The following is a 25980-nucleotide window of genomic DNA, read 5'->3' on the forward strand; positions in this document are numbered from 1 at the left end:
CAATATGGATCCTGAAAGAAATTTTCATGAAATACTGAGCATGAATCTAACATAGTGTTTGACTGGATTCAACCAAAAAATTGTCGAGATTCTCAAATAATCAAGGTCTTCTATATAAACTATGTGTGGTTATGATAGAACGCTTTGCGGTTCACCGACACTTTTGAACTTTTTAAACCATCTTGATGACATATTCAATCCAGGGTGTGGTTTTCTAAGAATTTAACTCCGGCCAAATCCGCACAGCATTCTGCGAATTATTCTTCCCAAATCAGTGGTACATTTTTAATAACACTTAAAAATATTGTACGCTAGCTGATAGCCATTTGATTTTACAAAAAAAAATGGAATCAGTAGGATTGATATACTCATTTTTGGTTTTCAGAAAGCTATAGATGACGTAACCCATCGTACCTTTCCTTAAAAATTCATTTAAAATTACTTTTTTAAATGATACTTTATGAAAATGTCTTGGCCAAGACAACGTGAATTGAAAAAAAATCTTTCTGGCACTAATTTTTTTTTATGAAAAATGATTTTTTTTATTTACGTTTTTAACACTTCAGTAGTCGTGCTGTTGTATTTTGTACAACACTGTTAAGAAAAGCTCGCAAGCCTTATACGGCAGCAGTGTGGTGAAAAGTGTAACACATAAGCGTATGGCTTTGGTTTTTTTTTTTCAAGGTTGTACTATTAGTGTCATATGATATAAATATCGGATAAAGAAGCTTTTATTTTTTTTAATCAATATTTTTAAAATGCTTAGAAGAATTTTTCTTCAAATAAACATTTTACTAAAATTGGCACCAAAAAATTGTTAGAACACCGATTTTTCATATTTGTTTCTTATTATATAAATTGTAATATTCTTGGGAATTTTTCAAATAACATTTAGGATAAATAGCAAAATATAGCATAGACTAAAAACACTCCAATTATTGCACATCCATAAGGAATACACGGGTTGTTCAATAATTGGCACGTTTTTAGTCTGTGCAATAGTTGGCAATCTGCCCTAATAGATAAAAGAATTTGCGTTTTGTCCTGCAGGAATTAACTCAATAATCAAATATGTTCTAAATTTCTAGCATCCTACGATTCTTTTCTAATGAATTCTAATGATATAGTTCACGTTAACTCTCACCATGTTAAATAGATGTGTACAGTTTTGATTGAGAGGCGCTTAAATGGAAGTTCGCCAAGGGCGCCATGAACCCACGCTACGGCTCTGCAAATAGTGACTCGGTAATTTTTACTGAGGTTACCTATTGCACTTACGTGAAATTCACGTAGGTACCTAAGTTCATTTTGACATCTGCTCTGCATATTGTTGTACGTACATTCGGTGTTGAGCTCAAATCTTATCTACGTGATTTTTCACGTAACAATGTCGTTTGGATTTTTTGAAGTGATAGAATAGATTGTTTTAATACATTTTCGAAACATAGGGGGGTCCGTAGCCTTGAGGTTACGCTTTCGCTTCATAAGCGGAAGGTCATGGATTCAATTCCCAGCCCCTCCAAAAAAAAAATAACCCGTCCAGCCACCAGAAGACGCCGCACGGAGGACCGTGCTTAGGGGAACACATCCATCCTCCATCAGTATCAGATGGTGATTGAGACAAACTGATCCACTTCGCAGGCAGCTAGCTTCAAACGACTCTGGAACACGGCAAAACGAACCACCGCAAGAGCAATGGACTATGGCTTATGGAAATCGATTGGACCAACAGCAGAGCACTCTCCTACCTGCTCGGTGTGAGAGCAAAAGAGCAGAAGAGAGTGAAAGCAGATGTAAATATAGATTAGTTAAAAATAGAACTGTATCGGTAAAGAAGATGCAGATAAACTGATTCCGGCACAGTAGTGGCCACGAGCACGGAGTGCCTTAAAAAAAAAAAATGAAACAAAAGAATGTCAGAAATTATTTTAATTAAAATAACAAGCTGTGAATGTCCTTGATTTTAATTTAAATACCTCTGACTTCGCTTGAACTTGATTGGCTGTCCGTGGTTGCCATTCCAGTATCGCTAAATTTACACAAGGAGCCAACCAGATGGCCGGATCTTTTATTTTAAGGCAACAAGGGTGCCTGCCACGTCAGAACGCAGATCATTAGGGGAATTATCATGAGGATTAATTGATGTTGCATTTGAAACTGGCCCACTGTAGACCGTATATACCCCTGCATCTACGCCAGTTCATGTTCGAGGGTTTGAATTTTGGGGGTAAGGAAATTTCATGGCAGAGACTTGCTTTGGTTAGTAGACTGCTTATGTATCAGTCGTAAGGAAAGGCGTGCTATAATGATGGTAGAATGGAGGTGTAGGGAAACGGTTTCTTGTCCGACTCTGGCTCTAGCTATAAACGAATAGTTTTAGATGTATTAGATAAAGAATGGAAAATAGAAGAGCAGTCCATTAATTAGGTAAGGATTTATAGGGAGAGTGGGGGTTTGAGATTTCTTACGCGCCATACAAATTATTTTTAATTGTCATACAAAAAATCTTACTATTACTATACGCCAAAATTGTCTTACGTAACTAATGGGTGGCCCCCATATCCTTCTTCACTATTTTATCGGAGAACTATGGATTTGAAATCACCTCACAAAATTGGCTGTGATATCTTGTATTTTAGAAAAGTCCATTTCTTCCACATTTCGACACGGAATTGCAGTTTATTTCCTTCACGATTCTAACGGCATCAATCTCTATTCGGTATAAAGCGTTTTTCTAACTGCACAGTATGTAGTACAATTACAATATAACACGCCCGCAAGCAGGCGCGGTGATGATTTATATCTCTTCACAAATTGGTTAAAATCAATCATAACCGCAAGCTTATCAAACATCACGTGTGGTAACAGAGAAGATGACAAACACGCACTGGTTCGTGGTAATTTGAAAAGCGTGAGACAACATACTACAGTTTCCAAAGAATCTTCGAGCGTTAACTAATGCGAAAAATAACAAAATCAGATTACACTCTCTTACCTGAGCTAAATCGTCTCGGATGCCTAACAAGTTTATATTTTGTTCCTAAGAAGGCCTATTCGTGTATGTGCTCTTTTTGCTTTAAATGTAATGCATTAAATACGAACGGGTGAACGTTGGCCCAAGCGCTTACTAGGCGTGCTTCAAGATGTACATCTCCAGCTTCTGGTCGTTGGCACCGGAGAACTGGTACACGACTTTCTTGCCCTTGATGAACAGGAAGGTGGGCATACTGGAGATTTCGTACTTGGCGGCCAGATCTTCGCACTCGTCCACGTCGACCTTGATGATGAGCACCTTCTCGGCGTACTTGTTCTGGAATTCCTCCAGCTTGGGGGCAATCACCTTGCAGGGGCCGCACCAGGTGGCGAAAAAGTCCACCACGACGAGCTTGTCGCCGGCAGATTCCAGCTTGCTGTCGAAGTCAGCCTGCAACAGAGAGAGAGAGGGAGAGCAATCGTGAAATGCCTGATAAGAATAGAAGCCTAACAAAGAATTTGATGAATAGGGTGTTGGGGAAGTACAGGTTCTTTGATCCCACATGGGACTTCTTGGATTCATTGGTCCTATTCCGGACCTAGCTAGAAGTATTCAAGTCACAACTTTTATGCACGATAAACAGTATGAAAAGTTTTATGTTTTCGTGAAAGCCTGATTCAGCAAACAATCCCTTTCCCTCAAAGAGTAGTTTACTATCTCTACGAAAATCGAAATCGAAAATCCCATCTCCCACTATCCTTACTATCCTTACTGGTCGGGAGTCACGAAAGCCATGTTTGGGAAACGATGGGATAGGAGAAGTGTTATTCATGAGTTTGTTTGCTATTATTTAGCTTCATTTGGGATTATAGCCCTGCAAACATCTACAAAAATCCCAAACAAAAGCTCAAAAGGCATTTGTTTCTTCAGTAACATCCTTCATTAAGATTTGAAGAATGAGTTTTCACTATGGGATGATCAGTTTTTATTTACATTACAGCATTAACGTGAATGGATCATTTTTCAAAATTTCTCCACAGTAATTTGCATATAAACTACATCATCATTGGGCCACTTTTCAATTACCACCTAGGAAGCTTAAAATTTCATAGAACACTATTTTTATGGTAAGAATAGTAAGGAAGATATTGATATGGCAGATATGGGAGATTTTTTGAATTTTCAATCGCCTTACTAGACATGTTTGAAGAATTTTTTTTAGAAGGCTCTTCAGTCGACTCTCCACATCTCGATGTTCTATTCCAGATTTTTTCTACGTATTATATGCTCGTTATCAAAGGTTACTAGATTAGAGTTTGGGATTCAAAACAAACGGAAAAACGAAAAGACATCTGTTTGTTTTCAATGTTCCTGGTAACGGAGTGATTTTCAATCTAGTATGTATTAAAAATTGGTTCTAAGTCTTCATCTCTCCCTACCTCGATGGCCCCTTCGATATCGAGATGTGGAGAGGCGACTGTAATTGGGCAAACCATGTTCCAATGGGAGTCCTCTATGTTCTGTTTTGACGTTTTTTATTATATAACTCCAATTTGTTTTGTATCAAGTTTATTGATCTTTTTTGTAAACGAAAAATTTAAAATTTAAACTCAATTAGTGTCAAATTTCAAGCTCAAGTGAAATGTGAATTTCATTAGAAACGTGAATGAAATTGGAAGCCGATTCGGAATAAGGTACAAACAACTTTACCTGACTCGATTTTGAGAGAACTAATGAGTTAGTTACAATATACATACAGTATTGGACAAAACATTTGCAACTTTTTCGATTTTCCATACAAAATGACCAACTTTGATAAACTATATCTCAGTTATTTATGGACCGATTTGAATGAAATTTTCACAAAATATCAGACATAACTTGAGTTTTAACATATATTTTTGAGTGATTTTTCCAATCACAAGTTGAAAAGCAGTAACGGTTTGACTAAAGTAAATTTTTTGACGATTTTTTATAATTGACATAACTCAACATATTGAAGGAATAGCTTCATGGTATCTTCAGCAAAGTTGTAGGTTTTGACGAGATGAATAAGTTTGCTGAAGACAATTTTTGTGTAGGGCTTTCAGATTTTAAGATAAAAAGTTTTGAATTTTTCGTCGAAAATTACACTTTAGTCAAACCGTTATTTATAAACTCGTGATTGGAAAAATTATTCAAAAATATATGTTAAAATTCAAGTTATATCTGATGTTCTGTGAAAGTTTCATTCGAATCGGTCCATAAATAACTGAGATCTAGCTTACCAAAGTTGGTCATTTTGTATGGAAAATCGAAAAAGTTGCAAATGTTTTGTCCAATACTGTACATTCAAATAGTAATTTCAATGTTGAAAAGAGTAAAAATTCAACGCATCGGAACTTTTTTTTAAATATTACATTAGAGAAGTAAACGTGTACATATAGGAAACTGGAACAGATAGCATCGAGTTAGCGAGGTATAAACTTACCAAGGGGTCAAATCATGTTATATTGAATGGACCGCGCATTCAGGCCTGATAGCGGTCAGACGGCAAAATAATAGTGACTTTAGTGATTAAAATGATCAAAATAGTGACCTAAAAGTGGCTCATGAAAACTCAAAAAAAAAATAGTGGCAAAACTTATGTTAAATTGAACCTCTTCTTCTAAATAAATAATACAGGTATGTTTCGATTTTGTCAACAAATTATTCTGTTTTTATCAACACACAAAAATTAAATATATATATATATATATATATATATATATATATATATATATATATATATATATATATATATATATATATATATATATATATATATATATATATATATATATATATATATATATATATATATATATATATATATATATATATATATATATATATATATATATATATATATATATATATATATATATATATATATATATATATATATATTTATATATATATATATATATATGCTTAGCAAATGTTTTTCAATAGCCTCATGATTAAATTTTCGATATTATGTAAGTTATGAGTACCATACGTTATATACAGGGATAGGAAAAATGATTGAGATAGGCAAAATTTTGTCAAAAATCAAATGCTTATATCTTTTTTGAAAAAAATATGAAATTGGTTGCATCTGGAAGCATTCGACGGCAAATTTGGTCTTATTTCAGTATTATGTATAATGATGCCGACACCTATAGTCACGAACCATTCATAGTTTGTTTAACGAATAAATACATATAACATTGAATATAGTGTAGGAAAGACCTCACCAAATTCTTGATCCCGCATTGGGTAGCTTAAACACTCCAGCACACATGAGAAGTAGAGCAGTAGAAAATTACAATTACAATATTTACAATTATGGCTCATCTCATGGTACAAAGTACATTTATGTGTCCGAGTGAGGACGTAATGCCAAGAAGAAGAAGAAGAAGAACCATAGTAACAGTTTGTTTGCATGGCTACCTAGATGGTCCCTTGGTTCGCATTTGCACTAGTTTTGTGTTCTATAACTTGAAGAAATAATTTTTCTTCGACTAATCCCAAGGATTACTCAAGAGAATCTACCAGGAATTCTTAACAAAGTATGAAATTTCTCTGGCAATTCAACCATTGATTTCTTCTAAGACAGGTCTTTCCAACCTTTTTGAACCGCGGCACAGTGGCGCATGGCCGGACAAAACCTCAAAAAATCATGTTGTCAAAATCACTTGTTAATATTTTTTACAGACTTTTTTATCATTTAGTGACGGTTTCTCAAAATTTGAGAGAGATCTGTTTTGTTTTAGATTTTTGCCGGCATCGTAAGTGCGGGACAGTCAGCAAAATTGGACTTCTTCAAATTCATCAACTATGATTCACCTGACAGACTTCAAACAGCTGTATCTCAACGAAACCATAACCGATTTAAGCTCAATAGGCTTCATTTGAAAGCGTAGTCTTAAGCCTTAGACTTGGCTATAATAACATAAATTTCAACGTATTAAGCTGTTATTTGTAGCAAAAAATGTTGTGTGCAATCTTTCTTAAAAATGTTGATAAATTTTTAAACTTCGTCCGTTTTATGTGAAGTGTTTCGAGAAAATGAGTCACTCACTATGAAGCAACAAATCATCCATACTTTCTAACTTGCAATAGTTTTTCTTGCCCCTCTTTGCCCCTAGAGGTGAAAATTCCATTTTATTTTTTCATTACAATTTATCTATTTTATCATTCAAATCCGTATAATGTATCATAACTCGTTTAAAACTTTACTGAAATTACTACAAGGAACTTGAATTTGTATCTCTAATTTAGGTTATTAAGTTTCTGCATTATAACCATTTTTTGTAGTAAAAGCCTTTTTATTCGATTGTATGAAAAAAACGTAACTTTGACAAATTTCACTAGAAAATCTAATTTTAAATTTGACAGTTGTTTCCAACGGGATGATATCAGGTATCCAAGAAAGTTGATAGATTAACATTTTCAAGCGATTTGGGACGTATTTGAGGTTTTGTCCGACCTTTGTATTTGGGCCGCCACTGTGCGCGGACTACAAATCAGAAGCAACTTCGTGCAAGGCAGCCCAAAGCCGTGGCCAGGGAGAGGTAATGGCTGTAATAAGTCTATCTAAATCACATGAACACCATCGGAAAAAAAAGGGAGGGTTCGGATAGGGTATTGGGAGTTAGGGATAGACTTGACTTGACGCAGTAATGCCAATAGTGCTGCAAAATGGGAATATGTTAAAAGCCAACTTATGTGAATTTTGAGAAAAAATTCTTAATAATTCAAACATAAAGTTTCATTGGAGTCACCGCCATGTAGCCACGTTGAAAGCACATTCATCAGGCCACCAAAGAATGTGCAACATCAGCGATCTAATATATTTATTATAAAAGCGATAATCAATTGCATGTGCGCTTTTTTTTGTTACCTTGACCACGGTAGTATAAGTTGTTTATCAAATTCAAATACAATTAGTATTGTAGTGATATGTAAACGATCTTTTTTAACACATGCGTTCCCAACCCCTATTTCAACTGAAATTAAAATTGATGGTTTTCTAACGAATTTTTAAGATTTTTTCAAGGGTCGTTCACAAAATTCGTCTAGGTTCTGGAACTGTGGTTGACTTTTTGATTATTAATATGGTTCCGGAAAAAATCAGGGGAGTACAGAGGTAACCTGCATTGCCATGAAGTTAGCTACTTTTCGACCGCATCTAAAACCCCACTTGTGACACATCAAACTTCGTGATTCTGCAAGATATGCACATTGGAAATCATTCTGACCCTTTTTGACCATATTTGGACACTTCGGGAACCTCGAGGAAGTGTACACTTTGCGACAATGTACCAAACATATCTTGTGACAAACTTCATGTTTTTGCAAAATAAGTAGGTATACATTGGGAATAATTTTGAGATTTTTTAATCATATTGGCCACTATTATGGACACTCCGGGAACCATAGTGGCCTCGGGGAAGTGGACACTTTGCTATGATGTACGAAATCTATCTTGTGACGAATCAAGCTTCATGTTTGTACGTTGGCAATCATTAGAAGACTTTTTTACCATATTGGTCACTTCTGATTAGTACAAACGATGGTACAGCTCGCGTCAACGAATTGAAACATCAACAACCAGCACTGGTTTATAAGTAACTACTAAGTCCGAAATTATGTAAAATTCTTTCCATGTTTCTATGAGAATCCTGCCCAAGTTTTCCGTGAAATCGAAATCCTAGAAGATCTATTCCTAAATGAATCTGTATAAAAATGACTGACAGAATAATAGGAAAAATCGGCGTAACAACTTCTGGTAGAATTTTTGTAGGGTTTCCTGAAAAATCCATAAATTAATTTCTTAAAAAAAACTGGAATAAACTATTGTGATTTTTTTTTTTCAAAAAACTCCTGTAGGAATCTCTGGAAGGTCTTCTAGAGTAACAACTGGAGAAATTGTTGAAACAGTTAGAAGCAAAATCTCTGGATGACATCCTGTGATAGTTCATGGGAAAGGTAAGAATACTTTCTATGATAGCTACCCAAGTAACCAGTAAGCACGATAATGCGGCACGGTAACAGCATTATATGCGCATATAGGGTAATCATTTGATGCTTGACAGTTTTATATACGCATATAATGCTATTTTTTTTTTTTTTTTTTTTAAGGCACTCCGTGCTCGTGGCCACTACTGTGCCGGACTCAGTTGATCTTGTAGCTTCTTTACCGATACAGATCTATTTTCAACTTATCTATATTTACATCTAGTTTCACTCTCTCCTACTCTTTTACTCTCACACCGAGCAGGTAGGAGAGAGCTCTGCTATTAGTGAGGCTAGCTGCCTGCGAAGAGGGTCAGTTTGTCTCAGTCACCTTCTGATACTGACGGAGGATGGATGTGCTCCCCAAAGCACGGTCCTCCGTGAGGCGTCTTCTGGTGGCTGGACGGGTTTTTTGTGGAGGGGCTGAGAATCGAACCCATGACCTTCCGCTTATGAAGCGAAAGCGTAACCTCAAGGCTACAGACCCCCCTAATATATAATGCTATTATAATGCCAGAAAAGGCGAAATAGCGTGCCATTATAATGCGAAGATATAACCGTGCTTCTCGGCATCACTAGTGCTGATATAAGACCACGTGAGAAACGTCAGTTGTTTTCGCCAGGTTTTTCGGGCGAATATTTTGTGCTTTCGCGTACGCAGCCAGAGAGCTTTCGCGTATGCGGCCAAGCAGCTGGTACACGAGGTAAATAAATAAATGAATGAAAATGGAAACCTCGAATAGTATGCAAAATGTAATAAAATGATTGAGATAGTACTTCTCCGTATCAGACTTATTCATTTTGGTGGTTTTAATCCTTTTGAGGACTTGAAATTGCCACATATTGATCCTTGTTTTATGATGATGAAATTCCTCATTTTGCGTCTCGAACCTGCGACACCTGTATTGTTGAGTTGTTGAAGTTCTGCTCCTTTGCTCCTTCGCCCACATAAGATGAATAGTATTGGAAAGAAAAGTGACCAATTTAAACCACCACTTTTCCCCATCATAAAAGCTGCAATTGTAGTAGTGAGAAGACTTAGGTTTGACTCCCTCCCACCACTATATGTAAACACAAAGCACGTGGTATATCTGTCAAAACACTGGATGGCATTTAAACAGGCCCTGTATGCGAATATAGAGCCAATATAGTGCCTATTTAATGCCCGTTTGCATCAGGCTTAGAAGCATTAATGATGCTGTAATAGGGTTTGTATGCAGCGTAAGTGCTGTTATAGGGTGTGTAAGCATTTGTGGTGCTATTATAATGCATGTACGCATTTATGATGCTGATTAAGGGCTTATTAATAGTGCTTATGGTTACTTGGGTACTGGAGGTACCGTCAAGCTACCATTCACCGTGCATTTAAGAAAAATTTGAACTTCAAAAAATTACATAACTTTTCCAAATAATTTTAAGCGTACTAGAATACCACTACGTAACGTGCAATTATATAATAATTCAGGGAAAATCTAAAATTAGTGATGCATAACAAAAAATTACTTCAAAATTATGTTTGAAAATATCATGTTAAGGTCACCTCGTACCGTTCTATGTCACCATTCACCGTGCATATAGTTTTCGCCAAGATTTAATTTTGTATCTTTAAGAAACGTTGTTGATGGAGCAATTATGATGGAGCAATTATCTTCATTTACGATAAAAACCATAAAAAGTTTAAAAATTGGCTAAATAATTATTTTTTCATTAAAATCGTTATAGGAGGTTTGACTGTATTGTCCAACCCATTCCATATTCACTCAAAAACTTAATATGAAGTAGTTTAATGACGACATAACAATAAATCTAATATAACCGAATAATTTCATGCCTTTTACACTAATGCACGATAATAGGAACCATCTATATTGAAAAGGGTCTATTCACCGTGCATTTGGGTTTCGACTGAAACACAATAAAAAAATCTAATTTGCATGAAATCTCATTGCTCCTACGATGAAATACATCTTATTAATAGTATCCACAGTGAAAACTTGTTGAAATTTTCAAAAAATTTATACTATATCGTTAAAATGAAAAATGTGAATTTTTGCCGTTTCTACTAATACCCAAGTAACCACAAGCATTATAACATTGTACGTATTCTACTGCATATCAACAACATTGATGCAACATTGCTTTTATTCAACAAATTTCAAGAGCTGTCAAGCAATAAAGCATTAACCCTACATTACAAATGTATCAATGCACTAACATCACTTTATAAATTGTACTGCTGCATTAATATTACTTTATAAGTTGCTTCATTGCTTTATCGTCCTTTTTGCATTAATTTAACTGTAAAAGTGCCCTTTTCCACTTTTAAACTACTTTAATGGTAGGCTTACGGCAATACAGCTGCATTATATATGCAATTATATAATGCTCCATGGTTACTTGGGTAGTATTGAGAAATCTCATTATCAAACAGAATTCACATAGTTTTGACTACATAAACTAAGGTTTTCAAAATGCTTAGTGACAAAAACTGCTTCATTTCATCAGTTTTATCTAATTTTGCTGACAATAGAATAATTTGTGAAAATTGTATGAATATTCTGTAGGAATTTGTATATATGCACGGTGAATGGAGGCCGCACGGTGACTGGTGACTTAACGGTACTCAAAGATTTCTCGGAGTAAAAAATCCCTCAAACATTGCTGGAAGAATTGGTGGGCATTGTTGATAATCTCTAGATGTATTTCTAGAGGGATCCTTGGAGGAATCCTTGCTGATTTCCTCGAAGGAATCTGTGAAATTCTTTTTATTGATTTTGCATGTGAAGTTTTTGATTCATATTCAACAGCACAATTTATCATTGCATCATTGGGTACCAATGTTACATAACATGTCACGCGACAGTACCCACATTGGAATAGAAGTGCTTGACAACCATCATGCGAGTGAGGTCAAGGACAGATAATTAATATCAAACACATATGTGTAGAAAATACCTGAAGGTCGTAGACACAAAAGTCAATTTGGACAAATTGAGTTGTAAGATTGTGAAAAATAATAGAATCGTTCTGGTGGGCTTCGATCCCACGACTCCCAATACGCTAGACTGGGCGCGTTAACCAACTACGCCACAGAACGGGTAACGATTCTGCAGCGCAATCGGCCAACCTGAAACCAAAGTCCGTCACGACCCCATTTTCTCCTTCACAACCCTACACCTCCTCTCTGAGATGCCCAATTCGACTCTCCTAAGCGTGCCTACGAACAACAGTGAGAGATTTTATTTTTAGCGTCGCACTGTTGCCTTGTTTGTGCCACACTACTCATAAGCCAACATTGGCTCAATGAGATGGTTAGTATGGGTCCGGCTTTCGACGTGGTCGTATCTCGTCATATCGACCCCTTTTGCGATAGAGAGATCGCCGCTCAAATTTACTCAACTAGGGTTGTCATGTCTATTACGGCTTAACCAGCCGACGGTGTTTTGAAAATACCTGAAGGTCGTAGACACAAAAGTCGTGGGATCGAAGCCCACCAGAACGATTCTATTATTTTTCACAATCTTACAACTCAATTTGTCCAAATTGACTTTTGTGTCTACGACCTTCAGGTATTTTCAAAACACCGTCGGCTGGTTAAGCCGTAATAGACATATGTGTAGCCAACCAGTCACGCAAACATATGCAACGTATTAAATGACCATCGGTTCATTCCAATCCAGGAAAGATTACATGATTAAGGCCTAAGTCAAAATGGTGCAAAAGTCAAAACTGAAAAAGCAGTTTTCTCTTTTTAAACACGCAGCTCTTTTATTTGCCAAATAAAAAGGCTGTGTTTTTATTTTCATCAATTTGTTGTTTTGAAAGAAGAAAACTGATTTTTCAGTTTTGACTTTTGTGCTATTTTTTCTTGCACCTTAATGCGTGTCTTTCGGTAAATATAAACGCTCACAATTGGAAATGACTTGAACTAATAAACTTCTATTCTTCATTGAACCAATAAACTCCAGGTGGCACAGATTTCTTGTGTGACCAGCCACGGAATAGCAACCACTGATATGTTTATTCAGTCTAAGCTAAGCTAAACTGAAATGCTATCTGGTTCTCCAGATTAGTGCTCTTGAGGATTTGAGGCATGGTTTCGATTCATTTACCTTAAGTATGATCTCCTATTGGACGCTATCATCCACTTTAAGCCTACCGCAATTTCTCAGCTATCGCAAAATCAATACGAGAAAAAAATAGAATTTAAATAATTTATAATATAAATCAGTTAGGGTCGGTGTTCCCTTAGTGGACAGTCCCCTATAGTCGCACTAGTGACTTTTTACGGCCGTTTTGCCATAAATCTTTTCAAAACACTTTTTGACATGAAGGTCAGGACCTATTTATCTAAGTACCATTGATACACAGATTAATATAGTTCAAAAAATGATCGAAATAATTAGATTTGCTTTAAATTTGAGCTCCCTTGCGCCTATAGTAAACCTATTGTTCCTATAGTACTTAGCACTACTGAGAGAAACTATTTTTTATTATACGAAATAAATGATGAATTAAGAACTTTCTTACATCAAACGAAAGCTTTTTGATCCACACTTTGTAGGAAAAATATAAAAGTTTTGTAAATATACGGTTTTGATAAGTATTTTGCCAACGCCGTGATGCTAGTGCTACTATAGGAACAGAAATTAGAAATAGTGCTACTATAGGCACATGTATTCCTATAGTGGCACACGCGATAATAAATACAAACATTTAAGTTTTCGTAGTTTTCATATTTTTCCCACAAAACCAAGATAAAAAGCTATCAGATGATGTAAAAATAATGACGCTAGCGTTATTTTTAGATTTTATACGAATTTTTGTTCTTAGCTATGCGGCTATTGGTACATCGACCCTACAGAAGAAAAATCAACTTCATCCTATTGAGTGGCAGCGTTCTCAACCCAACATCGATCGCATGCGTTTGCACGCACCTTGAAAAAAGCTCGCTTTTCATGCACAGCTTGAGCGAGGTGGGGGTGGCGATGGCTGAAAGCGCTATCACACTTGAGTTAAAGAAATCTGGCTGTACTAAAGTTGGGGAAATAACCATTAGAAATCGAAGCTTTATAAGCTGATTCAGCTAAGAAACGATTCCTCAGTTTCTAATACTGCAATTTAAAACTAGAAACAGGCGTCCAAATTTACACCGTCTGAACGGGCTTTATCGAGACGCGACCCGATAATGCCTTAGCAACTATTTGTGATGGCATCTCGCGGCACCATGACTCGACAGTTTGCTTAGCCTTTTGCTTTTTCTTTTGCCGGCCACCACTCATTCATTGCATTGTTACTGTATACGCTGTGCTTCATGAGTGATGATGACCTCATCCCCACCTGTTAGTGTGTTGGATTTATGGGATTTGAAGCTGCATTCTGCTACAGAGCCATACCACGAACACCGTACACTAAATTACAAATCGATATCGTTTGTAAGTCGAATAGAATGTGGAAAGGAGATGACACACGAGAACGCGAATCGGTTACTTCCGATTAGAGGTATAGTAGGTAGTGGTACTTCAGACGATGGACGAAAAACGGTTTCGCATGTAGGCAAATATTGTTATTTGTTCTGCAGTAATGTAATTGACAACTTCCAATGCCGGCCTCTTCAGTGAGATTGCATATATGTTATTCCGGTTTAATATCAACCAGGGAGAAAGAACTCAAATGCAAATGCTTTCAGGTATTACATTTAACTGTAAATATCCACTCAGTTTTAATTCACTGTTTGGACAGAAAGAGCACTGCTCTTCATAGAGCCGAAGGTTGTGACAAAGCAAATTATGAATAAATTCATATTCCTAGAACTGGTGGTGTAAATCATACGTTTGGTGTTTCTTTTTGGAAAGCCTTATCTTTGATTTATAAGTGTTATATTATTTTTATACACTCACAGTTATGAATCAACCTGTGAGACAATAAAAACAATACAACAATTTTAAATCAAAGATAAGGCTTTTCCAGAAGAAACACCAAACGTATGCTTTACACTTTCCTTTAAGGTGACGATGCATCGATGTCAAACCTCCAAAGAGCACAAATCTAGAAAACAAGAGACATCGTTTGTGTTGAAAATTTAACTAACTGGTCACTATCAGCGAGTGACCAGTGAGTTGAATTTTCAGCACAAACGGTTGTCTGGTTCCCTAGATTTCTGGTCTTGAAAATTCGAGGTTTGGCTTCAATGCAACTTTACTTTAACATTACTGCTGTAATGTACAGATCCATCGTATGGGTGTTTGATTTATAGGGGAACTGGGTGTAAAATGCACCGTTGGGGTAAAACGCGCCACCATTGTTTTGAACGAACGACGTGCTTTGGGACGCTGTTTTTCACCCGAGATAATGGGAAATGTATTAAAATGCATCTCTACACACCACATTTTCATTTCACCTTCCAGCAAAATGAATTGCTGATACTGCTTCAGCAAACAATATTTTACTGTAAGTTCAGTAATATCGATATTGATTGCTGGACAGTCCAGTAAGTGGTAGAATTACTGAAGCAATCAGCAAATCATGTGTCAAACACTGTGTATTTTTTTCGATATTGTTTTTTCACAAAAGCATCTTCCGCAAATATTAAGTTTTTTTCCTCAATTATTCTCGATAAGTATCATAAATTTGGAAGTTTTCAGTGTCAGGTAAGCATCTTAATATATTTAGTTTGAAAATTTGACATAACTATGGTACCATTGCTAGTTGAATCCAGTTGAAATTTTCCGGTTTTGTGTCTACAACCAGGATCAATCATTTTATGAGCCAACATATATTTATTAATGCGGATAAATTGAATATAAAACAAATATAACGTTCATATGAAGTGTAGAAAGTACACCTGTTGTTTTGTTTTGAATTTTCATTTGAAGAATAATCTACATTGAAAAAAAAATGCTTGTACATTTGCTGATTAATCAGCAATAGCCAAGCTTCGTGGGATGAAGAAATTGCTGGTAATAAGCAATCGAACTGTCAAAATACATTGCTGTAAGTTCAGCAATGTATCACATTGCTGGATGGATTGCTGGATTTACACCCCAAAAAAATTAGCAAAATTTTGCTAATTACCAGCAATAAAAATTTGGTGTGTATATATATGTTTAAGTGTTATCCTGGCAAAAATCGTGTAAAACTCGAAAAAACGTTTTTCGCTGTTTTCGTTGTAATTGTGTGTTATTTTCTAGGCCATTTTTCAGGCCGATAAACAACTAAGCTTTTGAAACTATCACCGAGAATCGACTGGTGCACTCCCATAGTTTGTATTCCATGCGAAAAAAGTGTTGAATTTATCCTTAAAAAGCGTATCGAAGGACTTAAACTTTAATCAACTCGTGGGGCAAAACGGCCACACCTATTTCATAACACCAAAACAGCCGTTTGAATTCAAATTCCAGCAAACGTGATGCCAAACAGTAGTTACGTGCCAATTTGAACCTTACAAATGCACATTTTTCGAATAAGCATGTATACTATAATCGAACAATAACATTTGATCAAACGCCCTTATGTATGCAACGTATTTGTTCTTACTATTTGATAGAAAACATGTTTGTCTATGAGATAATTAATAAAAAAGGCTTATAATAATGTTCTTCATAGCTAAAAACGCTTCCTTCCTTAGAGGGCGCGTTTTACCCCCAGTTACCCTACTATCTAAGAATCTTGTTTCGTCGAAGTCAAGTTCACCTCGCTCATTCGATTCTAAATCAAGTTCTCAGTTTCTTTCCAAAATTTGAACTCATATGGATGAAAATTGAGACTGTACAAGCCCTCCAAAGTTTGTATGGGAATTACTATGGGAAAAGCAGGCAATTTATTCTTTCGGTCACTATTCTTTGCCCACGGAGACCTAAAAATAAATTTCAAAATTTAAATAAAGAGGCAAACAAAATCAATGTATAATAATTATTAAGAGAAATATTTTACAAATTCGTGCTATATTTGTTTGTGTTTGGTGACTTACAAAATTGAGATATGACAATTCACCAAGATTATCTCTTTTGAAGGTATAGTAAAAAACGTTGTTTGCTTTTTTGTTTCAAACTTCCCGGCAAGTCTTGCCATCGAGTAGACTACTGAAAAACGCCTTGGAATGTCCCATACACAATGACAATTCCGTTCACATCCGTTTTTCCGACTTTCCCGTTGAATATCACACCGGAACACTCTAGGATCATAACTATGGAAGAATTTTCAAAATCCGATAGCCGGTACTTAAGCTATTCCGTGACACACAAACACCATTTCATTTTTATTTGTAAAGATTTGAACCCGTCTAAAACTTTGAGGCATGTGAATGAAATTGTCAAATCCAACATAAATAGAAAACTCACGTTATTTAACCATCTACAATTTGATTTAAATTTACGGAGATAATGCAGGGTGCTCACTATGCCCTTCTTACCCTTACTTTGATATTTGACATCGCCATCATGATTTCTAATAATTCTAATTCTAATCATCTTATGTCGTTTTCGTTTTAAGGAACTGGATCGGTGATCAATACATAAACAAACCAACGTCAAGCAAATCGTAATTTGGTCGAACCTGAATCGTGTTGGGGTTGAAACTCTGATGCAGATTCGCCAGTTCCAACCTAGGTTCAAACACGAATTATACATAAGTAAGGGTCATATCAAAACTTACCCTTAGTTGATAACTGTGGCATGACTGTATGTACTATATTGCCGTTTTGAAAGAAAATCCAGATTTTGGTTCCAATGTGACTATTTTTTTTGAAACAAGTGATTAACATGACTTTTTCAGGGTGACTATTCGTTGGCAAGTAAGTGGCCATATAAATAACTACAAAATAGTCTAATATAGATGGTTTTAAATTCGATATGATCACACGTTGAAATTCAAAGATAGCCTTCACAATGGTCGATATGTACTCCTACTCAATTTTTAAAGTAATTTAAGGATTAGTAAGCCAATAATCTTGAACTTCCAAATTTGAATTTTCTGCCAGTGCACAAATCTAAAGTAAACATTGCACTGGAATTTGTTGCCTCCTCCGTGAGAATTGCGCTTTGCACGTTTTGGTTCAATATTAAAATTGGATTCCTAGTTGTTTTACCTTCATAACGAATGAACGAAAAATCTAATGATAAATTGTGAAGCATTTTTTTCTCAAGAAATCAGTCTATGCATATTTGTGAAATCATAACAATATTTCCCAATCAATAAATATTCATTTTAAGTCTAAGTTGTATGTTTCTTTGAACGAAAATGGATTTCAGTGGTGATTTGTTTAGGAATTTCAAACAGAAAGTTAATTCAATGAGCACATGAAATATAGCTGGGGCCCAGTTAGCCGTAGCGGTAAACGCGCAGCTAATCAGCAAGACCAAGCTGACGGTCGTGGGTTCGAATCCCACCGGTCGAGGATCTTTTCGGGTTGGAAATTTTCTCGACTTCCCAGGGCATAAAGTATCTTCGTACCTGCCACACGATATACGCATGCAAAAATGGTCATTGGCACAGTAAGCTCTCAGTTAATAACTGTGGAAGTGCTCTTAAGAACACTAAGCTGAGAAGCAGGCTCTGTTCCAGTGGGGACGTAATGCCAGATAGAAGAAGAATGAAATATAGCTTCGTCTAGTGACAGTGAAATGTATAGTATCGTCAGCGTCGCAAGTCGGATATGATACTTACAGTCGAAGCTCGTTATAACGACAACTTTTATAGCGACAATAGCTCTGTATAGCGACATTTTCCAGTCCCTTGCAAAACATTTCGGTGTTATAATTATTCTCTATAACGACTTTTCTCTATTACGACGATCCCTTACGATGTCGTTATAACAAGCTTTGAATGTAACAGCCCTGACTGTATTATACCATATTCCCTGAGAATTTAAGTTTTTCTTCCAGGATGAACCAGATTACCTGATAATTCCAGAGTTTTTTCTCAGGTAGCTAATACCCAGTGTATGCCCTATTGGTCTTTCTGGTCTTTGTTTTATCTGCTACTTTTTTGCTGTAGTCTTGTTTAGTAGATGTGTTATTCGGTATTTTGAATAAGGTACCGTGGGGCAAGTGGGTAATGGATTTCGCATAGTTGGGATTCTTTAAATTCTAGAGACCCTGAATTAAAACAAATAAGGTCGTGTATATTTTTTGGCTTGACTCTCACCAAATATAAGCAGTATACTAAAATTGATTTTTATGTAAAATTGAAGATAAAAGTACAGAATTTTTTTTTGAAAAACCTCTCCTTACTTTTCACTTGCCCCACTATTTTCATTACCTTTAACATTTGTTAAGGCGTCCCAATGAACAATAACATAAGTAATATGTAAACAAAGAAAATTTTATTCTTGTTACTTGAATTTTCTTCTGTTCAGTTATGTTTGTTGAAATGATTCGACAACATTATAATTGTAACATTTACAATGTTAGTTCTTACATCATGGGACAGCAATTGCATTTCTGATCTCTAGAATTTCCATCGCTCATTATTTGTTTTAAAGAAAATCGGACATGACGTCGGGTAACTCTCCAAGAGAAATCAAACGAAATCCTTCAATAATGTATTTATAAACTTTTTTATGTGGATACACCTATACCCCATTTTTTATGTTTTGAACTAGCTTTACATAGACATTGCACGAGAATTCCGTGCGTTCTCTTATATTGGAACTTTTCAATCAACATCTTCCTTTTGATTGGCTTTCCGAAGTAAACATATTAATATCGTATTATTTAGCAACCTTTTTTTAGAGAAGTTCCATGATTTGGCCATGATAATAGCATTTAACGCTTTGAGTATAGTGTTTCTTGAATTATCAGCACGTTCTGTTGTTCTATGATAATTGCAAACCTTTTATACTTATAGCTACCTATAGAAAAAACCAGGGCAGGCAATCGTCAGATTCGTCACAGTGCGATGACGAAATAAAAAAAGACATCGTCATCCAGTATAATTACTCTGGCAGGTCGTCGTCTCGTCATCGACGAAAGAATGCACGACGAACGTCAATCCAAAATCGTCAACCAACCACTTTGTCTTCATTCCGTTCGCTCCCCTTTCTCAAACGAAGGAGGCGTTTATTGTATATTCGCTTGCTATGCACAAAACGGCGAATGCCATCCCAGAATTGCTTGTATTGGCAATTTAATCCGTACTCCTCAAGCTTCAAAAATAGCTCTGTTGGTAAACGCGTGATGTTGGCGATTTAGAGCTCGTTTGTTCAATTCCGGACACGTTTTGTTTTTGGTTTATTTTTTCAAAAAAGGCTCATAATCTATCGACGCCACGGATCATATTTTTAGTCCGCTCAGAGCTCCCGAATGAAGATTCGACCATAACGAAGGAGGCTTCTTTGTTCGTCATGACGCCGAGCCTTTGTGGCGGACAACTGCAGGAAATCGTCATCCAACGCTGGTTGAGTGACGATGACGATTCATTTTTTAGTTTCGTCGACGACTTTTTCCATTTGACGGTGACGATTGCCTGCCCTGGAAAAAACACAAATTCAATCTCTAATGAGAAACTTTTCACTGGCCCCACGTTATTAGAAAATTGACAGTGTTTCAATTTAGTTATTTTTAGGTCTACAGTATTGGACAAAACATTTGCAACTTTTTCGATTTTCCATACAAAATGATCAACTTTGGTAAGCTATATCTCAGTTATTTATAGACCGATTTGAATGAAATTTTGACAGAACATCAGACATAACTTGAATTTTAACATATATTTTTGAGTAATTTTTCCAATCACAAGCTCAAAAGCAGTAACGGTTTGACTAAAGTCAATTTTTTGACGATTTTTTATAAATGACATAACTAAACATATTGAAGGAGTAGCTTCATGGTATCTTCAGCAAAGTTGTAGATTTTAACGAGGTGAACAAGTTTGCTGAAGACAGTTTTTGTGTAGGGCTATCAGGTTTTGAGATAAATAGTTTTGAATTTTTCGTCGAAAATTACACTTTAGATAAACCGTTATAATTTATAAACCCATTATTGGAAAAATCACTCAAAAATATATGTTAAAATTCAAGTTATATCTGATGTTCTGTGAAAATTTCATTCAAATCGGACGATAAATAAGTGAGATCTAGCTTACCAAAGTTGGTCATTTTGTATGGAAAATCGAAAAAGTTGCAAATGTTTTGTCCAATACTGTATGTCAAATTATTTCTAAAACTTTTTTTATTGCAGTTTAAAACTGTCAGAGGGGATAACTTAGAAGTGGTACAGAAAATTATTTTCCGCATCTTTTTTCTACAGAAAATATTAAAATAAGATTGCACGCCGCCAACTTGTTACGGAGTTATAGTTGACAGGTTAACAATATTTCGCTCTATTATGCAATAATGGCTGAAAAATCTCAGAAATCTCTTCCCTATCGTAATGTTCTCAATGGCCTCAAAGATTTACGCATGAGTTTAAAACATTAATTCACATATTCAGTAAAATATTCCAATTATTTTCACTTACCCAATTTACCCACTTGCCCCGCGGTACCTTATTTAAATGAAATGAACACAAAATCCCATTTGAAAAATCTCAAAGCTACTAAGTCCAGTTTAAACATGGTTAGTAAGTTAGTCTAGAGTACTGTGAGAGAGGATAGCTTATTCTCTCACAGTATTTAGGGTTCATTCAAATATTACGTAACGCAAAATTTGCCAATTTTAGACCCCCTCCCACCCCCACGTAACAGCTTTTGTATGGAAAATTTTAATTTTTTGTATGGACCGTAACATAATGTAAGACCCCCTCCCTCCCCCTGTTGCGTTACGTAATATTTGAACGGCCCTTTAGGTAACAGGTATTTTCACGAAACATTCTTTCAACTAGCCTTGCTGCCAGACAAGGTCAATGAGAACCAATTGCATGTATGTTCCCCCCTAAGAAGCTATTAGTAAGATCCATCGGAATCTGTGAAAGAGCCAACGATGAATTAGCTGTAAACAACTCCACCACATAGCATTCACAACTGTATGGGGACTGGAAAGTGTTAAAAAAAATCATTGTTTATGCGCATACCTATACAGCTTGCCAGCCGGCTGAGGTTTAGTTCGGTCGGCGCCAAACTCCCTCGGAATAACGCCGGTGAGGCAGGTTGTATAGTGTGTAGGTATATGAGACAAACACGATTCATTTGTTGCAGCTTTCAAACGCTACCAAACTCACACAATGATTTTAAAATACCATAGAAAAACGTTCGCTGATGCGATGGCGGTCTTAGTTTGTTGCAGCCTTCGTTCTTTACAAGCTTTGTACGTTCATCATCGCAATGACAGGGCTGGTACCGGACATACAACAAAATAATTACTTTAGTGACTTAAATTAGAACGTTAATGATTCATCATAAATTTAATCACAATTTGCGAATAACAATTGTAATAAGTAGACTATAACAAAGTTAAAAAGATTTTTATATGGGATTCATCGTTAATTATGAGAAGTGTTCATCATTATCTAGTGTAACCTGTTTGTTTTTTTTTATGTAAGGCGTTTGGACATGTAAACTACAACGTGTTACTAGACAACCAGTATGGCAGACGCAAGCTCATTCGATCTCATGCAAACCAGTTGAAGTGGCGTGAAATATGCAGCGGCGTTACAGATTCCAGCAGATTACCATTAAGTATCCTGGTTGACACATGTTTGGCCTACAATCAAAACCTATCGTACATTCCTGATGTACGTTTGCAAGCTACCAACGAAGATGACCATGGACCTGAAGCTAATCAACAAGAATCAGAAACTATAGTGGTTTCTGCGCTCGTGTACATACACGTTACATGTCACCAACACTACCTCAAGAGTGCTGGTGGAAAATATAAACAAAGATCAGCTGTTCCCAGCAAAATCAAACGGTAGTATTTTCAACCAGCAAATTTGCGCAGATGTTCGTGACACCGCTCGGCGAGAGCTCAATAGCTTCAATTACTCAGGAGGTACGAATCCGTCCAAAGCGAACAATCAGAATGCCGTCAAGATTCGAACCATACTGGGAACTCCGGAAATAAGAAGGGCGAGTTGTTATCACAACCAATCCAGTGGTAGCATCGTAGCAGTTCATGGCAGCCAACTCTTGGCATTCTGACAAGTTACTCAAAGAGTGATTTCATTATCGTATCTTGTATAGAACAGTCGCAATTAGCTCTAATAAAGATTATTTTAGAATATAATAGACAGCGACATTCTTCCTCTATAGTTTTTTACCTCTATTAGTTAGAGAGGTGAACTTGCATGGGGAACTGAAACAGATACCGGATATCCCCGTTGGTTTGACCACATTTAATCTGAACTCTTTTTAATGTGTGCCCCGCTAATTTGCACATTGTTCAGATTAAAAAGGGTTCAAACGCCATTCTGCTCATGGAACGGAGTCAAGTGGAAATGAACTTTGCGAAACGGAACGCAAAACAAAACAGCCAAAGAGGAAACCAGAAGTACGATTTTCTGTTGCTCGTAAGGTAACTAGAAGTTCAAATTAAACATTAACCCCGATGGTTTGCATGAGCTATCGTTCAAATTAGCGGGGGTACACTGTAGCATCGAGTTAGAGAACATCGGAGTTAGAGAGGTATCGACTTACAGATAGATCGAAGTATGCTAAATTTAAAGGACCGCGCATTCCATCGTGTTAGGGAAAATATCGAGATATAGAATTTCGAGTAAGGGAGATTTGACTGTAGTTTACTAATCGAAGTTCAAATTTGAAACGGTATGATTTGTACTTCTATATTAAAGTTATATGTTTTCTATGTTGTTTCATTGAATTCAATAGGTTGTATTCGACACTAATTGATCCATAACTGTGCACATTTGTTGGAACCTTCACCTAAATTCCTAAAATTATTCCTTATAGAATTACTGAATAAATTTCTTGTTGAGTAATTTGTTTTTGTGATATTCATGGAGCGACTTCTACTTCTACTTCTAGGTATGTTGCTTTTCTTGATACTTTGAATTTGAGATGCTAGGTACCTTAAATTTTCTTCATTCGTTCATTACCATTTTTTTGAATAAAAATGACTAGTGGATTTTTGTGGCAAATAGTGACCAAGTAACTGAAAAGTGACCCTGACTGAGTAATAACATACTTAACGTTCAACACTCCGTCATCGTAATTATCGTCATCTTCTTCTTCTTCTTTCTGGCGTTACGTCCCTACTGGGACAGAGCATGCTTCTCAGCTTAGTGTTCTTATGAGCACTTCCACAGTTATTAACTGAGAGCTTACTATGCCAATGACCATTTTAGCATGCGTATATCGTGTGACAGATACGAAGATACTTCTATGCCCTGGGAAGTCGAGAATATTTCCAACCCGAAAAGATCCTCGACCGGTGGGATTCGAACCCACGACCCTCAGCTTGGTCTTGCTGAATAGCTGCGCGTTTACCGCTACGGCTATCTGGGTCCCGATATCGTCATCATCGAAACTTTAAAAGCAGTTTTTCTGTTCAAATCTAAAACATATTCGATGAAAATGTGTTCACTGTGTTTCGGTAGGAGAATAGATAACAGTGAACACATTTTCCTGTAAAAATTGTTGATTTTAAACGAGAAAACTGCTTTTGAAAATTTCGAAATCAATGACGGATCCTGCCCTCTTAAGAATAGCCTGTCAGCCATAGCCTGTCCGAAATACACGATCTACCCTAATTTGGATTGTGAACATTATTGGCTTAACTCAAACATCTAGGATAAGGTGTTTCTTTTCATCGCTACTAGCCCTGCAATGAAGTGACCTCGACAGACTTCCACACATGACGACGCGGACGCATACAAATTGGCGCGAGAGGCCGCGGGGGAAAACGCTTATCATAAATGGGCTAAATGAGTGTGAGGCGAAAGACCCTCTCTGTTCATGCAATCCTCTTCCCAAAACCACAATTCGAGAAATACATTCCTATACTTAAATTAACATCGATTATTCAATTCACCACAAGTTTACACTTGAATTCTTTTGATAATGATTCGGACGTTTGGTGTATTATTTGCCCTCACATACAAACATCCGTCCATCAATATTGAATCACATGCGGAGGAGAGGTAAAAGTGCATTAGTCATGCCACGATGTAGATTTTTCCTACCACGAATTACACAATATTCCATTCTCCCGCTTGAAAGCTTTCGAGGAATAACAAGTACTTACAGCATCCTTAACAATGTACACCATTTTGCAGCGAGTTTGGAACGATAGAACACTGAACAAGTTCAATAAAACTTTCACTAGGATTTAGGATCCGGAATCAGAAAATTTCACAGAGCACACTGAAGAAACGCGTGTTGACCGGTCGACGACTGTCACTCGAGTACCGTTTTCGGTTGCGTTGAGTGGGCAAGACGTCAAACTCAAACAGCGGTGGTGTCGTGTCGCTTTGTCGCGTTGCATCACTGGTTGATGTCACGTCGCATTGAAGCCTCAACCGAGGGGTGCTTGGAGCGTAAATTTGCTGCTTGAAAATCTTGAAAATACAGTTGTGGACAAACGTTTAGGCACAGACAAACAGACGTCACACTCTCATCATTGACCATCGACCACCTTTTTAACGGTCGGTTCAAAAATATGGTAGGTGGCCGATTCACCACCCGCAGCGCTCGCATCGTTTTTGTTCGTGTTTGACGTTTGCACACTACCGCCATCTGTTGGCCTATCGGCCAAACACACCGATTTTAGCATTGGGCGTACATGTCCTCGTGACTATGATTTTGATCGACATTTGTTCTAAGTGTTACGTCTGTTTGTCTGTGGTTTAGGGTAGGCTCAGGCGAGGGTAATTCTTATTATGTATATTGTGGATTTTTCCCTCCAATGAGCCATTTAACGAGGGTAGTCAAATGATAGGAAACCTGGGACTAGAGTTTACTTTTCAATAATCGTTATCCATTTCTAGCGTAGTCAACATGTAGATGTGCCTTATCAATTTTCTAGTAAATTGAATCAAAGGAGATTACACTCTCAAGTAAAGTGACCAGACATGTTTGGCTTCAATGCGGGACAC

The 25980-nt window shown here is 36.5% G+C and overlaps 1 protein-coding gene across 1 annotated transcript; it reads right to left on the reverse strand.

Moving 5' to 3' along the window:
* Positions 1-2652: 2652 nt before the first annotated feature.
* On the reverse strand, positions 2653-25313 carry LOC5573851 (thioredoxin-2). Its single transcript, XM_001654828.2, has 2 exons — positions 25131-25313; positions 2653-3424 (listed from the first exon to the last, which is right to left on the reverse strand). The coding sequence occupies exons 1-2, from the start codon at positions 25152-25154 to the stop codon at positions 3128-3130; spliced, it is 321 nt and encodes a 106-aa protein (XP_001654878.1). The 5' UTR covers positions 25155-25313; the 3' UTR covers positions 2653-3127.
* Positions 25314-25980: the final 667 nt, after the last annotated feature.

The sequence above is a fragment of the Aedes aegypti genome, chromosome 2, assembly GCF_002204515.2.
Source record: "Aedes aegypti strain LVP_AGWG chromosome 2, AaegL5.0 Primary Assembly, whole genome shotgun sequence".
Lineage (NCBI taxonomy): Eukaryota > Metazoa > Arthropoda > Insecta > Diptera > Culicidae > Aedes > Aedes aegypti.